Raw genomic sequence first — 19,125 nt, 5'->3', positions numbered from 1 at the left:
TTCCAATTTCCAACGATATTGTGGTGTAATATTTGATTTAGCCAGTATTGCCCCAGTCTCATTTGTGTGTATTTCTGTGTACTCAGGAGAGCAGGGAGCAGGGGCTGGAGAGCGAGCTGGCAGCCGCTCGCTGGGCCAGCGTGCACAGTGCCGTGGAGGAGGCGGAGAGGATCATCCAGGACGCCCTGGTACAGATAGACGACCCAGCACACATCAGCTGTACCAGCTCCGCCGGTTCGAAATGCCTAAATCCCACTCGTTCAATAAAGCAGAGCTGTTCACGTGTATTTTTGGAATGATGGAGGACCGTTGGTGTGGTGATGGTAAACTATCATTTTTATTGTAAATCAATTTAATGTGTTCTCTCAGTGTATTTCCTTGTCTTTCTCCCCCTGCAGACTACCTGGCGTCTCGTTGTCAGTGCTCCTTAGACTGTATGGACAGACTTCACTCTGCCACAGGAGCCTTCCTGGCCGACAACACAGGTAAGAGCCCACGGCACCCCTAATACCCTAAAGGACTGGGTAAAAACCATGTCAGACACTCCTCCACAAACCTTTATTCTAAATCCGAAGGATAATTAGTACCAGCATCCCACATGTTTCCCTTCTAAACCCTCGTCTTTTCACAGTTGTGTTCCTTCAAACCGCCTCCATTCAAATTCTCTGGACTAAGCAGGAATTTATAGTGTTTTATTTTCTTTCCCCAATCGGCATAATTTCTCATGTATACATGTACATAGTCCAGTCATTTTTGTATTGGTCCAAAGCCTTTGTTGCTGAAAGCAGTCATTAATGTCATCATCATCATCATCATCATCATCATCATCATCATCATCATCATCGCATCGTCTTATGGTGATATATGTGATTCACCAGGAATGTCGGAGTTGGTGCGAGCAGTGACACGGTGCGGCCACCTGCTGGGGGACACCATCGTCCAGGGCAGCGCCACCTCCCACATGGTGCCAGTGGAGCAGGCAGATGGTAATTTGGATGTGTGGGAGGGTGTGTGTTTCTGACTACATGTGTAAGCCTCTTAGAACACCACATCTCTTCTTGGATATGTACCGTAATTTCCGGACTATAAGCCGCTACTTTTTTTCCACGCTTTAAACCTTGCGGCTTAAACAATGACGCAGCTAATTTATGGATTCTTCCCGCTTTCACAAGCTTCATGCCGCCAAAAAACGGAGCAAAAAACGGAGCAAAAAACACATTATGTGACGGTGCTCAGTTTTTTGGCGGCATGAAGCTTTCATTAGACCAATGAGATTGCTGAACGGGTTAAGGTGAAACAATGTAACTGTTTAGTTTACTGTTTAGATTAAATCGAGCGCGCTCAAACTTCCCATCATTTACGGTATTCATTTTGTCACCCTCATCATGGCAAACACACAAAGAAATGCATATGATGCAGCTTTCAAGTTGAAGGCGATCGATCTGGCTGTTGAAATAGAGCTGCTGCACGGGAGCTTGGCCTTAATAAGTCGATGATACGACATTGGAAACAGCAGCGTGAGGAACTGACTCAGTGCAAAAAGACAACAAAAGCTTTCAGAAGGAAGAAAAGCAGATGGCCCGAACTAGAAGATGAGCTCGAAGACTGGGTCAACACACAGAGAGCAGACGGCCGAGGTGTTTCAACTGTGCAGATCTGACTGAAAGCCAAAACAATCGCCACCGCAATGAAATTTGAGGATTTTAGAGGTGGACCATCGTTGGTGTCTGCCTCTGGGTCCCGACAGCGTGGAGCATTGTCAAAAAATCCACTATCATCAAGGGGTTTGGAAAGGCTGAACTGCTGCGTGTTGAAGAGAGCAGCATGAGCTCAGCGGGGAATTTGCCTCCGGATGAAAGTGACGAGAGCGACAATGAAAACGATCCTACATCGGATGAAGCAATTCTGAGGCCATTCAACTGACACCGAAGGAGATGACTTCAGTGGTTTCAGTGCGCAGAAGGAGGAAGATAGTGACCAATGACTTTCTTTGTAGGCTACTGTTTACCGTTAATGTTTTATTTTTGTTACAAACCGTGTTTCGTTAAAGCCTGTGTAAAGTTCATTTGTTTCAATGTACCGGTAGGCACCTGCGACTTATAGACATGTGCAGCTTATTTACAGTATGTTCAAAATAATAATTTTAACTATTAAGGTGCGCTTAATAGTCCGGAAATTACGGTATATTAAAGGTACACATGATGGGATGAATCACATTGTTATTGATGTAATAGTTATTGTGATAACGATATAGCTTTTTTATCTTTAAAAGAAGTTCAGTTTTTATACCTTGTAACCAAGCTGCAAATCCCAAGATTTTATCTAAAGAGTCATGGAGACCTAAAAAAAGACCATTGTGACTAACCCTAAGAAAAACTGTGATCATTGATAATAAAAGATGTGTTTTCTGTACATCAAATGCATTTGTATTATATGTGATTTTTAAAGATTTAATTTTCCTTTAGTTGATGCTAAAAGAAACCACCTGATTATGGAATTCTACTGAATTCCCCACCTTTATTGCCAGGGATGGGGATAGGGATGCACCGGTGGAGGAATTCTGGGCTGAAATTCTGGGCTGATACCGATGTTTCCGAGTTCCCCTGAACATAGCATCACTTACAGTTTTCCAAGTTCCCATGAACGCAGCGTCACTTCCTGCTTGGAGCGCTGCAGAGAGCCGTGTCCTCTCAAATCAATTCCGTCGTTCTCTCGGACGCATAGAACAATAAAACACTAAAATGGGTCGCCAAATATACTTTGGCGGGCGTTAATTTACCTGGGCGGCCTGCCCGAATAAAGTCTTATGTGTGGGGAACGCTGGATAAACATCAGCCACTGCCATCGGTGAACGTCATCTTATTTGCCGATAGGCCGATGGCAGTCAGCAAGGTGAATATCGGACCATACCAATGTACGGTCAATAAATCGGTGCATCCATTAATTCTAAATATCTTGTGGCCCTAATTATATAATATGTTAATCAGCAATTCCAGCACACCATTACCTTGAAAGCTATGTATCAACACCCCTACGCTGGAAGGGGTTTGGTCAAAGGAGCAGAGCTGCTTGGTATCATTCTACACCCACTTCCCGCCCCTCCTGCCCTTCTGAACCCGTGTCTTTCCCCCACAGCTCTGTCGGAGAGCATCAAGGCGTGCGGGGCCGAGGCCTTGGCTCTGCTGGGCTCCATGAAGGACCAGGGGAGCCTCGCCGCCGCCGACAGCTCCAAGCTTCGAGCAGCGCTGGAGGGGATCCTGGCCAGCGCCGAGGTTGTTTTTAAATCCACCGCTCTGTCTGTTCTTAACCTCCAGTCCCGTCAACAGGAAGTCTGCAGTGAGGAATAGGCTCCGGTTTATCGTTGCGTTTTCCTCATGAGAACAGACAGAATGAAGCATTCCAGGTTTTACACTGAACATCCTGCGGGTGACTAAATTTAGAAAATGGAAATGAACATTTTATGGGCGGAGCGGATGCCATCAGACCGTTTCCTCTCAGGAATCACTGCTTGAGTGGTTGGTTTTTTTATTTTATTTATATTTTTTTTTTTTGATCAACTGAATCAACTAGTTTTTTTAAATGAAATAATCCAATAGTCTGAGCATGTTTGTTGTTGTTTTTTGTCTCTTGACCCTTCACGACCCTTCCCCTCGAACCCCATCTTTCTCCCCTTCTTCCTTTCTCTTTATCCCTCTTTCCATTTCTTAGAAATTGCGTCCTCGAGGTTTGGAGCTGCAACAGGGAGAGCTTGGGGATCTAGTGGAGCAGGAAATGGCTGCAACCTCTGCTGCTGTTGAATCAGCTGCTGCCAGGATAGAGGTGTGTGTGTGTGTGTGTGTGTGTGTGTGTGTGTGTGTGTGTGTGTGTGTGTGTGTGTGTGTGTGCCTGTGTGTGTGTGTGTGTGTGTGTGTGTGTGTGTGTGTGTGTGTGTGTGAAAAACACCCTCGTCTCGCTCGGCATGACTTTCAGAAGGTCTGATTTCGCATCTGCGGTTCTGTGCATCTCCACAGGAAATGCTCAACAAGTCGCGTGCTGTCGACACAGGAGTCAAGATGGAGGTCAACGAGAGGTGAGATGCCCTGACGTGGGGCGCTAAGCTTTGATTCAGTGGCTGTGGGTGAACCAGCACAATGACGAACCATTCAAATCAGGCAGCGAGTGGTTGACTGGCTGGTTAACCCTCTAAACCAAGGCAACTAAAGTGCTGACTTAAAATAGGGGATATGAACGAGCTGCATGAATGAACAAAGTGTTTCGTCAAATTTCGTCAAAATGTACGGCCAAACCTGACACATTTAGAACGCTGTGATTGGGCGCGATCAGGTCAGAAGGGTGGCAGAGGACAATGATCTAAATACGTAGATTTGTTTTGATTTTTCCCCTATTTTTGGTCTTTCTTTTTGTGAATTACATCTGCAGCCTGTAAAAATATACTAAGTAGTGTTGATGTTTGTATTTTTTTCCACTCATTATTTTCTGTCCTCCTGTATCACATCTAGCACAGCCAACTCACTGATCACATGTATTTCTGTAATGAATGTGATTCCCCCCCCCCCCCCCCCCCCCCGTGGTGACAAAACAGCCCCAAACTACTGAAAGTATAAATATTTATAGAATCTAGGTCATCGGTCCTCTGCACAACCACAAATAAGAAGCGCAAACAAAACACCTCTGGTAAAAGCTTCTGAGGTCGATATTCTGCCAGGAATGACCAGGTCCATTGTCTTCAGTTTTTGAGCCTTACCTCTGTCAATCCCTCCCGCATGGTTGGACATTTTCCCAGAGCCTGCCTTTATGTCTCAGTATTGTTTTGCGGGGGAGGGGGTAGAATCATACTGGGCACCCTAACAAACTCCTTTTTAGACAAGGCAAGACTTTAATCACGGAAACAAAATATCAAGCACCTTCTCGCTCGTCGGAGCGGTGAGGTGGCTCCCACTTGAAAGGCTCTGTCGCCCCCTGCAGAATCCTGGCCTCCTGCACAGAACTGATGCAGGCGATCAAGGAGCTGGTGCTGTCTTCCAAAGATCTGCAAAGGGACATCGTGGAAAGCGGCAGAGTGAGTGTGTATTCAACTTTTCTCTACTTTAAATGTCTCTGGGATCGTTATTGCGTACGTGTTACATACAGCAGAACCTCTCGAATTCTAACGCCCGACCTCCAAACTTAGAACTTACTTAAGTGCGTACAAGACATCCATTATTAAAGAACTACTGTTCAAAATTAAGGTTATAATATAAACTAGTAAGGCATGTCACAAAATGTACCTTGTATCTTGTATGCATACTTGCAATGGTTTGTCCACTAGGGGGCAGCGTCCATGAAGGAGTTCTACGCTAAGAACTCTCGCTGGACCGAGGGCCTCATCTCCGCCTCCAAAGCAGTGGGCTGGGGAGCCACGGTCATGGTGTAAGTACCCGTCCCCAAATGAATTTTATTTTTCATGGTAACACACTTGTATGATGGTAGATGTAGCAGCTGTAAAGAAAGAGGGTGTTGATATTCATTTTTTAATTGTTCAGGATCCTCAGATGTTCTGTTGTGATGTTCTGCGACACTTGTGTTATATTTGAATAGAAGGAAGGACTTCCATTTGGGCTCAGTGTCAATCCGTCAAGAGTTTTTTATTTTATTTTTTTTTTTTTTATTTAATTTTTTATAAATGCCGTGCCTTGACAGGGACGCGGCAGATCTGGTGGTGCAGGGCAAAGGGAAGTTTGAGGAGCTGATGGTGTGTTCACACGAAATAGCCGCCAGCACCGCACAGCTAGTGGCCGCATCCAAGGTGAGCCCTCTTGTCCTGCAGGCGCTACCCCGTCAAACCGTTGTACAGCGTTCTAGCAGTGCATTGACCGTGAATGGAGATGATTTGAGCGATTTCTCTTGAGACGGGAAAACCGGTTTCCCACCCCGGCTGAATGTCTCGATCGCCCATTTTTCCGTCCGCTCCCCAGGTGAAGGCGGACAAGGACAGCGGCAACCTGCGGCGCCTGCAGCACGCCTCGCGGGGTGTCACCCAGGCCACCGCCGCCGTCGTGGCCTCCACAAAGTCCGGGAAGTCGCAGATCGAGGAGAAAGGTGGGCGGACGGGCAAACCCCTCACGTTTGCAAGAGAGGAGAAAGCGATGGCGGTTGGGCCGCGTGGTGCTTTGGAAAACGGTCACTGCGCCACAAAGTGATGGAGTTTGTTTTCTCCTGTGCGTCTCCCCAGATACAATGGACTTCTCCAGTATGACGCTCACCCAGATCAAACGACAAGAGATGGACTCGCAGGTGAGCAGAATATTTACAGTGCGCTGCAACAGCATTGTACGGTTAAAGTACCTCTCCAACGACTGGAATTACCTCCCAATCGGAGTTGAAAAGTAAAGCTGCACCTAACGCCGAGAATACCTCAGACTAGTCATTGCAGAAGGGAAGGAAAGCAATCACATATCCCGTTGCCCCCTCAATAGAGCCGTGCAGGATCTCAACACGGTGTGAGGAATATGCGGTGGATTCTGTTAATGGAGGCGCGGTAAAATAGCTTTAATGCAAAACAAGAGTCACCCTAATGGAGTCAAATGACTGGATATTAAACAGAGCCTTTCATGGTGTACTAAAGAGGGGTTAAAAGGAGGTGTGCTGCGTATTGAGCGGTTTGCTTCCCCCCACAGGTCCTAGTGCTGGAGCTGGAGACCCGGCTCCAGAAGGAGCGGGAGCGTCTGGGCGAGCTGAGGAAGAAGCATTACGAGTTGGCGGGCGTGGCAGAGGGCTGGGGCCAGGGGGACGAAGGTGAGGTGGTAAATCAATACGGGCCTGGGGCGTAGCGGCTGGTTTGGAAGGAGACTAACTAACTATCTCCCTCTCTCTCGCTCTCTCTCTCTCTCTCTCTCTCATACCCTTCCGCAGGCACAGGTTGAGATTTGAGAGCTAATAGCCGCCCCCTCCCCCTCGCCCCAAAACAGAGGAATGGCCTTTGGTCCGCCCATTTTCCATTTATACACACTCGCTCTTGCGCCTCTTTCTCCGTTTTTTGTTTTTCATTTTCCTTCCTTATTTTTAAATCCAAACCAAATGAGGTGCTTCTTCTCTGTCTCTTGCCCCCCATTTTGCGGAGGGGTGGATGGAGGGACGGAAGGATGGAGGTCTCTCCCGTTCCTCCGCACCGGAAAGTTATCAGCGAGTGTTTGCTTGCCTTTCATCTCGCCGGTTCAAACGTGTTTTACAACAGCGGAGCACTGCGAAGGGAGTCCGAGGGGAGGAGACTCCACGAGCACAAGTTTGTACTCAAGACATCCCAGGATGTGTTGCATAAGGGCCATTTGAGGGCCATACCCTCCACTACCGCTATTACTACAAACCCCTGACGGCATGTGTGGTCTCTCACTTAAAGATGTGTTTTTATTCAACGTAGTAGAGTTGTGAAGTTGTGCGTGGTGCCACAGTGCCGGTCAAGCCTCGTGGTCCCAGTTCCAGCCTCACTCGCCGACCTAACTAACCACTTCCTGTCCCGACCCTCCCGCTCTCTGCTCACTGTGACTTCTTACCCCCGAAACCGCACCTCATCAGAACTTTAACCGCCAGCGGGTTTACTGGACTTTCTGCCTTTTCCACTTCCTTCTCCGTGACTGTTATTTAGAGCTGACTGGTTTTTTTTTGGAAGAAGGATTGGGGTAGCGGGTTCAGAGCGGCCAGCGTAGGACGCGAAGTCAGTTCTTCCCGTGAGCCTTCAGACAGCTGACCATCTTGTGCTGCCGCGGTCGGAGCGCAGAAGTTGTGGTGCATCAGGGGAACCAAAACCCATTGTTCTGAGATGACGATATGGTGTTGTTGCTTGTTTTTTTTTTTGTTTTTTGTTTTTTTTCTTACCCCGTCCCCCAGAAAAACAAACAAACCGCGCGGCCGGACTTAGGCCACCTTTCTTCCGGCTCAAATTCCGGTTTGACCGCCGAGCTAACCGTCTCAACGGGACCGCCAACAAAGAGCGTTGAGACGACCGAACGGACCCTCAGCGGTTGTTTGGCGACGAGCCACGATGAAATTGTCTTCCAACAAACCCCCGCGCTCATCCGGCCATAAATCCACCCTGGTAATAACGACAATCCCTTCGGTGCGTCGAGACAAAGCTCTCCCTATTCCACGTCAACAGGTGTCGTAATTGACCAAAACTCTGTTTGTTTGTTTGTTTGTTTTTATCATTACATTTGAATGTTTGCAAAGGGTATGCGTTAGGTCAACCCTCCTGCACACATAGATGGCCTTTTGTTTACAAAAAAAAACAACAAACCCCGAAGATATTTGATGAAATGACCTGAGGCGTGGCCTCGCTTATTACAATCTTGTTTTTGCGATCTCATATTGGATGTCGCTGATGCAATTATAAATCCTTGACTGATTGTCTGCATTAGTAGGACCATGATGGGGGGGGGGACATATACATATATATATAAATACTGCAGTGTTTCCCATCGCTCCCACACGACCAACTTGCTGTGTAAACACGTCACAATTGTTCACTCCGGTTGTGATCCTCAGCTTTCTGTCAATCTCGACGCCCGCGCCGGCAACATTTAAGCATTGCTTCAAATACATTTCACGCCGAGTTTAATCGGGAGACAAATATTGGCCCCCCCTTTATTGACATTCAGGGCTGCGGGCGCCGTGGTGAGGGATCCCGACCGCCAGAGGGCAGCGTTCCACGGAGTGGGCGCTCGGAGCGGCGGGGCTGAAGTCCGTTCGGCCGCCTGGGTTTCAGGAAAGGCTGACGTTAGACTCCATGCCGAGGCTTTCTGTGAACTGTCAGAGGAGTGAGGTTCTCTTGAGCTCAGGCCGCCACAACCTGTCGCGCGCCGTCCGTGTCACGACCCTGATCAACGCCGTGATAACAACTCGAGTTCGTCCTCTTGTCTTAACATCCTTAACTGCTTTTGATACTCTGCTTCTGTCATTTTCTCTTTTCTGAAAAGTTGTTGACACTGGGTATTTAACAGTTCTTTAAACGTTTTGTTTTTTTTTAATCCAGTAATTGTTTTTAAACTGATCAACATCATTTAGAGTGTCAAATGAGTCGATCGCGGGGAGGGAAAAAAGAAAAGAAAAAAAAAAAAAGACTGAAAGAAAATTCCTGGAGTTGTATTAATTGTTGTCATTATATGATGAGAGTTGGTATCGCGCCTGGCAAACCTCCGCTTCTCCCGGTGCACCCGGGAAGCCGGGGGCCGGGCATTGCGTGAGGAGCACTGCGGCCCGGGCCTGGGCCGCGTGACTCCGCCCGGTCGCAGCTGGGGAGAGATGTTCAAAAGCAAATCCACAAGCAGTTTGAGAAATGCCAAGGGGGTGTGTGCCCGGCTCTGCTGCATGGTCTGCGTCACAAGTAAAGCACACGCCGAGTTCGAATAAGACGTTTGGAATGATGGTCAGCCTTCTGCCCGAGTCTGAGTTGTTTCTTTACTAACTGTATTACTCTCCGTCTACCCCGCTCTCTATCTCTCTCTCTCTCTCTCTCTCTCTCTCTCTCTCTCTCTCTCTCTCTCTCTCTCTCTCCCTGCCCCTTCTCCCCCCTCTCCCTCTGCCTTTCTCCCTCCACCATCTCGCGCCAACCCCCCCTCTCCCCAACCCTCTCTCTTCTCCCCCTACCCCCCCTTCTCACTCTCCCCCAACTCTCTCTCTCTCTCTCTCTCTCTCTCTCTCTCTCTCTCTCTCTCTCCCCCCCCCCCTCACCCCCCTCTCTCTCCCACCTCCCTCGCTCCCCCCATCTCTCTCTCGCTCTCTCTCTCTCTCTCTCTCTTGGATCTGTGTCTCGTCGTACCAGCTCAGCCAGCCTTTAAACTGCCTCACACTGTAGTCAATGAGAAACAAACGCTCAAATAATAACATTGAAATATGTCTTTGTATGATATACTAAAACTATGTTGGTGGTTTTATTTTTTATTTTTCAGGGTTTCAAATAAATATTTCAACTCATTAATACTGAACCACGTGTGTGTTGTTTTATTTGTTTATTTTTATATTCGGTATATTTGAAAGGCTTAATGTTGGAGATAACGGATTAGAATGGGATGTTTTCAGATTAACCTCTGACCCCACTCTAACCTGTTGGGGGTCGGGGTCACATCAAGAAAACCAAACAGCATGATGTAATCATGCTGTTTGGTTCAGCTGCTTATCAGCACACAGAGCCAGAAGAATTGAGCAGATGTTTATTGATTATATAAATATAACACCATGTTTCAGGATCTGATCATCTAAGTTAATATGTAACAGCTCTAGTGTTTGTTACATATTAGTTGATGTATATTAAGTTGTGTGGGAGGTATTGATCTGGTATCGGTCGCTCTACGAGTCTGCTTAGACGAGAGCGAAACGTCCGCGCTTGCCTCAGAGTTCAGCTAAAATACTAATGCATTCGATAGATTTTTTTTTGGGGGGGGGTGGGGGTGGATGTTTTGTTTTTTGTTTTTTTCCCAGCATCAACTCAAGCGGACTACATGTGCTGCAGGTGCCCAAATCTCTGTGGGAGACTTGGCAGATTTTTCTTTTTTAATTCGCCTGTAAGTGCTTGGCTGCTTGGGAGTAGAAAGATTAAAACGTGATAAGAACTCTCACTCAACCCTTGCACAGGTGCAGTGTGTAGAATTTATTGCCGTCTAGCGGTGAGATTGCAGATCGCAAACCAACTCAAATAATTTGCTCCATGGCGGTGCAACATGGTGGCCTCTGTGAAGCGTACCTGCTCCCTATGGAGATAGAAACAGAACTTCTTTCTGGTAAAGCCAGCACGATTCTTATTTTCCTGGGATTATACATTCATTTAAACATACTTATAAACATCATATTCCATTTCTGCCAAGTCCATTCTGTAAATTCTAGACACTGCACCTTCAAATGAACTCTGTGCCTCCCTCTCGCTCCGTCATCCACTAAAGGGAATTAGACACAAACCCACTGACAGGTGAAGTGAATAACATTGCTCATTTCGTTCCAATGGCACCTGTCAAGGGGTGGGATATATTATGCAACCAGTGAACAGTCAGTTCTTGTCGTTGATGTGTTGGAAGCAGGGAAAATGGGCAAGCGTAAGGATCTGAGTGAGTTTGACAAGAGCCAAATTGTGATAACTAGACGACTGGGTCAGAGCATCTCCAAAACGACAGGTCTTGTGGGGTGTTCCTAGTATGTAGTGGTTAGTACCTACCAAAAGTGGTCCAAGGAAGGACAAATGGTGAACCAGCAACAGGGTCATGGGGAGAGTGAAGTCTAGCTGGTCTGGTCCGATCCCACAGATGAGCTACTGTCGCACAAATTCCTGAAAAAGTTAATGCCGCTGTGATAGAAAGGTGTCAGAACACACAGTGCATCACAGCTTGCTGCGTATGGGGCTGTGTAGCTGCAGACTGGTCAGAGTGCCCATGCTGACCCCTGTTCACTGCTGAAAGCACCTACAATGGTCACGTGAGCGTCAAAACTGGACCATGGAGCAATGGAAGAAGGTGGCCTGGTCTGAGGAATCACATTTTCTTCTACATCATGTGGATGGTCGGGGTTAGGGTCCGATCCCATCAAACATCTGTGGGATGTGCTGGAACAACAAGCCCGATCCACGGGGGTCCCACCTCGTAGCTTAAGGGACTTAAAGGATCTGCTGCTAACATTTGGTGCCAGATACCACAGGACACCTTCAGAGGTCTTGTGGAGTCCATGCCTCCACGGGTCAGAGCTGTTTTGGCGGCACGAGGGGGAACGACACAATATTAGGCAGGTGGTTTTAATGTTGTGGCCGATCTGTGTTTTTATATATACGTATATATCAATATATATATATATATATATATCGATATATATCAATATATATATATTGATATATGTGTATATATGTATATATATATATATGTATATATATATATATATATATATATATATATATATATATATATATATATATATATATATGTGTATGTATGTATGTATATATATATATATAAAAGTTATAACTAATGCAGGACTCGTGATCTTAATACCTTGTGCGCAGATTACAGCTATCTTTAACGCTCCGGGATCAACCGCCGCTTTGGATAAGACTCTTATTTTCTCATTTCAAACTCCTCGGCGACACAAGGGGATCCAGTTGACTCACATCAAAATGGCTGCTTCAATTCAGAATGCATTAGAATGCATTCAAGCAGTGCTGTCCACCGTAATATAATTTTGGGAAGCAGAAACATGGGAGGAAAGACACCGCCTTCACCAAACAGCCCAAGGGTAAAACAAGCTTGAGTTAAAGTAGTTGACGAGTGTATGACAGATGCTTGTACCTTTTTGGCCTCCGTGTTTCCAGCTTCTAAGCATCTCTGGAGGATCAATCGGAGAAAGCGCTTACTCTGATCGAATCTGTGTGGCACGGCGGCACAGTTGTGACGCAACGTGGCGGCTTGTTACGCTAAGTGCTGCTGTTTGGTCACATAGGGGGGGAGTGGGTGGCTCCATGGAAAAAAAAAGGGGAGAGGGAGACCGACTCGAGAGAGAGCCTGAGCTATTTATAGTCGCTGCTGTTGTGAGGCCGAGCTGGCTTACAGTGGGTATCATGGCAGCCACAGCCTGTGTGTGTGTGTGTGTGTGTGTGTGTGTGTGTGTGTGTGTGTGTGTGTGTGTGTGTGTGTGTGTGTGTGTGTGTGTGCGTGCGTGCGTGCGTGCGTGCGTGCGTGCGTGCGTGCGTGCGTGCGTGCGTGCGTGCGTGCGTGCGTGCGTGCGTGCGTGCGTGCGTGCGTGCGTGCGTGCGTGCGTGCGTGCGTGCGTGCGTGCGTGTGTGTGTGTGTGTGTGTCCGTGCGCCTCCTCCCTACCCCACGTCCCCCAGTGTGTTCAGTCCAGGGAGAGCAAGGGCTTCCTGGGAGAAAAGGCCGGCAGGGTTCAAGGACCAAAGCAGTGGAACTTCATCTCGCCAGACAGGGTCACATGTCGACTCCCCTCCAGGTCTTTTCCAAACGTGACGCATGTGACAGCGTGGTGTACAGTGTGCAGGCAAAAATAAAATGATTTTTTAACTTTTTTTTTCTATGCTGCAGTAATAGGAAATAGCCTAAGAACCTATTTTTGTCTTGTTATGCTTGGCAGGGCCAGCGTTACAAAGTGGTGTTTTCTGTGGTCACATCTTCCCTCACCCCATCCCTGCAAAAGAATACATTAAGTGACAAGGACATGCTCACCCAAAATGCCATAGCTTCAAAATGCCAGGATTTTTACCACTAATATGCTTTTTGAGAAGGCCATGTGGGACTAATGGAAGGGAGAGAGCCATTACGCTTTGGAGACGGTATAAAACACCTCCGCCCACTAGGTCTCTGGGAGCCTGCATGTCCCTTGTTATTTTACATTTTTATGTTTGGTTTGATCATCCTCCCACGTATTGCAGATATCCAAGAACAGCTTCGATCCCAACAAACCCAAAATCTGTTTAAAAATCTGTTCTTCAATGGTGCTCGGGATATATACACCGATCAGCCACAACATTAAAACCACCACTAATAACCACTAATATTGTGTAGCTCCCCCCCATGTCGCCAAAACAGCTCTGACCTGTGGAGGCATGGATTCCATAAGACCTCTGAAGGTGTCCTGTGGTATCTGGCACCAAAGGCGTAAGCAGCAGAACTTTTAAGTCCTGTATGTTGCAAAGTGGGCCCCTCCTGGATCGGGACTGTTGTTCCAGCACATCCCACAGATGCTCCATCGGACCCTAACCCCGACCATCCACATGATGTAGAAGAAAACGTGATTCATCAGACCAGGCCACCTTCTTCCATTGCTCCATGGTCCAGTTCTGATGCTCACATGACCATTGTCGGTGCTTTCAGCAGTGGACAGGGGTCAGCATGGACACTCTGACCGGTCTGCAGCTACGCAGCCCCACACGCAGCAAGCTGTGATGCACTGTGTGTTCTGACTCCTTTCTATCATAGCGGCATGAACTTTTTCAGCAATTTGTGCGAGAGTAGCTCTTCTGTGGGATCGGACCAAACAGGCTAGACTTCACTCCCCACGTGCATCAATGAGCCCATGGGCGCCCGTGACCCTGTTGCTGGGTCATCAGTTGTCCTTCCTTGGACCACTTTTGGTAGGTACTAACCACTACATACCCGGAACACCCCACAAGACCTGCCGTTGTGGAGATACTCGAACCCAGTCTAGTCATCACAATTTGGCCTCTGTCAAAGTCGCTCAGATCCTTGCCCTTGCTCATTTTTCCTGCTTCCAACATATGAACTTCAAGAACTAACCGTTCACTTGCTGCCTAATATATCCCACCCCTTGATAGGTGCCATTGGAAATAGATTAGCAATGTTATTGACTTCACTATCTCAGTGGTTTTAATGTTGTGGCTTATCAGTGAGGTCTCCTGTAATTGCAGTGAGTGCAAGTAGCTACAGTAATACTGAACAGTGATTTCCACTGAGTATTGCGCCTTGGAACTTCTGCAACATTGCCATGGTTCAGTGGCAGACATCGGTGGTGTGTGCAGGAGATATCATGTGTCCTGTTGCATTCTACCCGGATCACCATGATCATAATCACACACCCAACACAATATAACAAGGTGATCACTTGGGGCACCCCCAGGGAGGAGCGGGAGACGGTTTCTGCCTTTGAAGCTACACCTACATAAGTCTCTGCTCGACCTGCAGCCACTCTGACCCTGAATGGGACTGCAGCAATAAAATGGATGGATGGATGTTTATTGTGCCATGTCATGTGCTCATCTAAATACTAATTTGTCTCCTCATAAAAAAATAAAACAAAAATCTCTCAACCTCTGGATGGGTGGTGGGCCAGTCACGTTTGGAACCAGTGATGAACCGGCATGTGATGGCCAATCCACGTTATGGACTAAAATCTTAAATCTCTGGGGTCAAAGAGTCTAAATGGGGGTCTTTGAAGGAGGGATGCCAGCCATATGAATGGCGTGGAGTCATCCCTCGGGGCCTTTGATTCTATTGTTTTGTGCTCCGTCGCGGTGTCCGTCTCCCGAGTGCCTGACACAGATATGAGGTCACGCGATGAGAAAGGAGCCTCTCTCTGAGTCTCTGCTCTAGGGGCTGTGGGCAGCTCTTCCCAAGTAAACAAACAGCCAGTACTGAGTTTTCCTCAGAGGAAACTGTTTCTTTCTTGACTGGGAGGCAACAGACCTCAAGACCTCAAGATTAAGTGTTTGTGTCGGTTACTGCAGCAGCACAGCTGTAGAAGAAGATTAAAACTTTAACTCATGGGTAAATGTTAACGTGTGTGTGTGTGTGTGTGTGTGTGTGTGTGTGTGTGTGTGTGTGTGTGTGTGTGTGTGTGTGTGTGTGTGAGAGATATCTCAGGATGCCAGTATTTACCGGCCCATCTCTGCTGAGTGGGGTCTGTGCCGGGGCAGTGACCGGCTGTAAAACCAATACCATCCCGATGATGTAGCCCGGTGCTTAAATAGACTGTTTTTGTTTTTTTTCGTAAACCCCTCGTTTCTCCAACATGCCAAGACTACTGGTATGTTTTCATTCGACAAAATAAGGGAGAAAGAGGAAATAATATGAGTTGCGCTATTTACCGAGACATACTGCTTCTGACTGCATGAAGGGAAAACGTTATTGTTTTTAAACCCCGACGGGACCCATATGTGATCTTTCACTGTAGACATAGACATGGGAAGCAGTAGAATCTAGGTCAAACATGGTCAGAATGTGAGAATGGGACGTATTTAATGTGTGTGTGTGTGTGTGTGTGTGTGTGTGTGTGTTGGGGGGGGGGTTAGATGTGATCACATAGTGTTTTAATAAGGCCACACCGCCTGGCCCACTTCTTGCATCAGTGCAGCAAACACAGAGACGTGGACGCAGGGAGACGGGACGAGCGGGAGGAGGCCGCTCAGACCCAGACGGAGCATGACGCCGACTCCTTCGCAGCCGCTCCACTTCGGGAAAGAGAGAGCTGGGGTTGCTAGGAGACCGGGCTCCCAATGCAAACACCGTACCATCTGCTGCTGTGATATTTTGAGTGAGGTGGGGGGTGGAGGGGACATCAAATCATCCAGGGGGACTCCACAGCACAGAGGGACCGCAGGTTGGGGTGGGAGGATTGAAGGGATTTAGTGACGGCACGACTCTGATGTGTGACTTCATTACCACCTACTCATCACTCCTCCGCGCGGAATCTGTTCCACTCCCACAAGGAAACACGGTGCAGCCAGAGCAACACCCACCTGCATTGTTGTTTTTTTTTGGGGGGGGGGGGGTCAGCAGAATAAGTAACAAGCTGCTGGAGTGGGACCAAAGCCACCGCTGCCACCCCCCCAACCCCCACCTGCAGCGTCTGATAACGGGATGATGATGCACCCGTCGCCATGGGGACAATAAAAACAGACCTATAAAAGTCCTGATCTGAGGTCCATGGGTTTGTTGTTAACATAGCAATGTAAACATCAAGCATGTAATCAGTGGTGTTCTCTCTGCGACGTATGCTTCACCAAGTAACACTCCCTGGGTTTACTACAAAGCCTATAGATCTTGGCGTCTCTTTACCCCTAAACCGTATGCAAACAGGGGTAAAATACATCACTCGGCATCCATCTAGCGTACATACTGTAATACCGCTCGTAAGCGGCTGCAAACTGGAAGTGTGAAGGACACGAAACACGAGTTCAGATATCATGATGTGTTTTAATTGATGAAGATCCAATGATATATAGTCAGCATCAGCATCCTCCTTTACAAAAGACATTAGAACGGGTACATTGTCGGTAAAAAAGTATTAAGTATTGTACAGCCAATATGGGGTAACCAAGAGAGAAAGCATGACATGACTTGGAATCATATTCATTCATCATACGGATCATAGATAAAACACAAACCATCGAATCTATTTACAATGAACACAGGTCTATTTCGCATTGTGAATACAGTAAATAGAATATATTCATATATTAATATCTGTCATTTACAAATGCATTGTATGTCATAGAGAAAGGCTATTTACATCCTTTGCTTTCAGCTGAATGCCAGGCCCATGTTTTGTAACACTTTGCCAAAACCAAAGAAACAAAACTTTTAGTTTTTGGTCAATTTATTTGTGATGGGTCAGATTCTTTGGTTTTGCTGGGTTGTGTTCACAGCTTCTAATTGACGGTCGGAGAGTCAGGTGCCGCTACTAAGAAAACCATCTTTCAGCGAGGGTTGAGTCTTGGCATGTTTACGAAAAGCCTGTTTCTTTTTTTTTTTTTTTTTTAAGGGAACAGGAATCTCAACAGGTAACAAAGTGACATGTGACAAAAAAAAAAAAAACTAACATAACAAATCAGAAAATAATGTAGTGGGCTCGATGCCCAGTGCAAATATGTCATTACTGTCCTAAATTACCCAACCATGCTACGGTCTCTCTTGGAGTCTAACAGCGCTGGGTAATCGATAGAATTTGAGTAATATGTAAATGAAAGATTTTTTTTTTTACCGGGGGAAATATGAGGAAAATAATAGATAAAGGAAATTTGGTTTTCATTTATCTACGTTGCCGTAATGTGTTTTCTGTGCATTATTTGGTTTTAACCCGATATGAAGTCGTTTTGTTAGGGTCTGTAGATCCAGGACAGGTCCTCCAATCCGAGAGCCACATTCTGCTCCCACTCACACCCGTAGACCTGATGAGTCACTGTAGTTTCATTGAACTGGGGAGGAGGGGCTGGGTCATAAAGAGCGAATAACAAATCACCTCCATTTTTCAAGTTTTCACCTGGTAGCAGGGGCCAATCCAGAGCACTGGCCGTGCATGGCCGTCCAACCCAGAAAGATTTATCTTTGTCCACTGACCTCCATTGGTGGGGGGGACTCCTATGGTCCTTGCATTACCTTTGGGAAAACCAGCCGAGTATTTAACCTGAGACACGCTTATATAGTGAAATTCTACCAGGCAAAGTTACAAAGGTAGATGCAGAGATGCATCCGAAACAGCAGAAATACACAGAGAATCAGCAGGTCACATTACATGAGTCAGTGTATCGAAGGATGAATAAAATCCAAAGGACCTGCTTCGCTGCTGCGAGGGGTCAAATTCCTCCGAGGTTTTAGTACAAGCTGATGGTTGTTTGTACCCCATTCACTCTCGTCCTGCCCCGGCTCCACTAAGCCCTGTGGCTGGTAAGACCTGGAGTGGACGCCCGCCAGCCGCCTCCCTGCGGTGCGGCGGCACAGCTGGATCGGGATCCTGCCTCCTCCCCCGCCCTCCCTGCATGCCGGGCAGTCTGGCAGGCTCCCTCTCTCCCTCCCTCCCTCCCTCCCTTCCTTGCCACGCCTCATGTGTTTGGGCCTCAGTGCCAAGCCTCCGTGCTAGGCCTCATCACCGGCCCAGCTGGCATGGCCCAGATCAACTGGATTTGTTATAATCATCTTAGATCATCTCATTCACACTGCGGGCAGAGTGAACGTCCACCATCGAACCCTGCCGGCCCGGCCAATCGGCCACTCCGGCTAAACCGCTTTAACGCTCGACCAAACATTCACCACTTTTCCGCCGCCAGCTTTAAAGTCAAGGCTAAATCAGCTGAATGACTCAATATGCCGAAGGATGCTTCCAACAATTTTGTCGTCAAGTTATTTAATCCTGTTACATAGAAAACTGTTTTTTGAGTGGAAAATGAAACGTCTTGTTTCTTCCTCTTTCATTTCTCGCCGTTCACCTGGTCCTGTTAGTTTAATTCAACTTTGAAGTTTAAACCCGTTAAGCTTTCAATTCTATTAACTATTGATCAAACAGGTACTTTTCAGGCTAGAATGTCTGGAATATCTCCCATCACGTGGATGTGTTTGTGTAAGGGTTCACTGTGTGGTTTCCAACATCATTGACAGCCTCCTGGAGACACACTGGCTCCCGGGTTGTTTACTTGGGCGTCTGGACGACCAGATACGGCCGCAACCAGAAGAGTGTGTGGGAGCGTGTTATCTATAAAAAACGGGCTCGAGAAGAAAATAAGATGGGATTTCAGGGGGGTCGGAGTTACAGAGGGTAAAGGTAAAGTCAGCCAAATCGAAGTCACACTCAGCAACCGCACGCACCCCTTTTCCGTCCTCCCTCCAAGCCCCACCCACCCCCACCCCCACCCACCCCCCGCCATCTATTTATCTATC

The 19,125-nt window shown here is 47.3% G+C and overlaps 1 protein-coding gene across 3 annotated transcripts in view; it reads left to right on the top strand.

Annotated features, from left to right (window-relative positions):
* The window catches only part of hip1 (huntingtin interacting protein 1), a 38,309-nt gene extending 28,359 nt beyond the window's left edge, over positions 1 to 9,950 (top strand). For all 3 annotated transcript variants that reach the window (XM_080006386.1, XM_080006385.1, XM_080006387.1), the window contains 13 exons: positions 87 to 234; positions 399 to 485; positions 879 to 986; positions 3,136 to 3,272; positions 3,709 to 3,819; positions 4,011 to 4,069; positions 4,966 to 5,059; positions 5,309 to 5,409; positions 5,680 to 5,785; positions 5,955 to 6,078; positions 6,212 to 6,273; positions 6,657 to 6,774; positions 6,892 to 9,950. In XM_080006386.1, coding sequence (XP_079862512.1) covers positions 87 to 234; positions 399 to 485; positions 879 to 986; positions 3,136 to 3,272; positions 3,709 to 3,819; positions 4,011 to 4,069; positions 4,966 to 5,059; positions 5,309 to 5,409; positions 5,680 to 5,785; positions 5,955 to 6,078; positions 6,212 to 6,273; positions 6,657 to 6,774; positions 6,892 to 6,902 — 1,266 coding nt within the window. In that variant the 3' untranslated portion in view covers positions 6,903 to 9,950. The remainder of the gene's footprint in view (positions 1 to 86; positions 235 to 398; positions 486 to 878; positions 987 to 3,135; positions 3,273 to 3,708; positions 3,820 to 4,010; positions 4,070 to 4,965; positions 5,060 to 5,308; positions 5,410 to 5,679; positions 5,786 to 5,954; positions 6,079 to 6,211; positions 6,274 to 6,656; positions 6,775 to 6,891) is intronic.
* The last annotated feature ends 9,175 nt before the right edge of the window (positions 9,951 to 19,125 follow it).

Source organism: Zeus faber (genome assembly GCF_960531495.2).
Source record: "Zeus faber genome assembly, chromosome: 9".
Taxonomy (NCBI): domain Eukaryota; kingdom Metazoa; phylum Chordata; class Actinopteri; order Zeiformes; family Zeidae; genus Zeus; species Zeus faber.
This window is presented reverse-complemented; position numbering and strand designations above follow the sequence as displayed.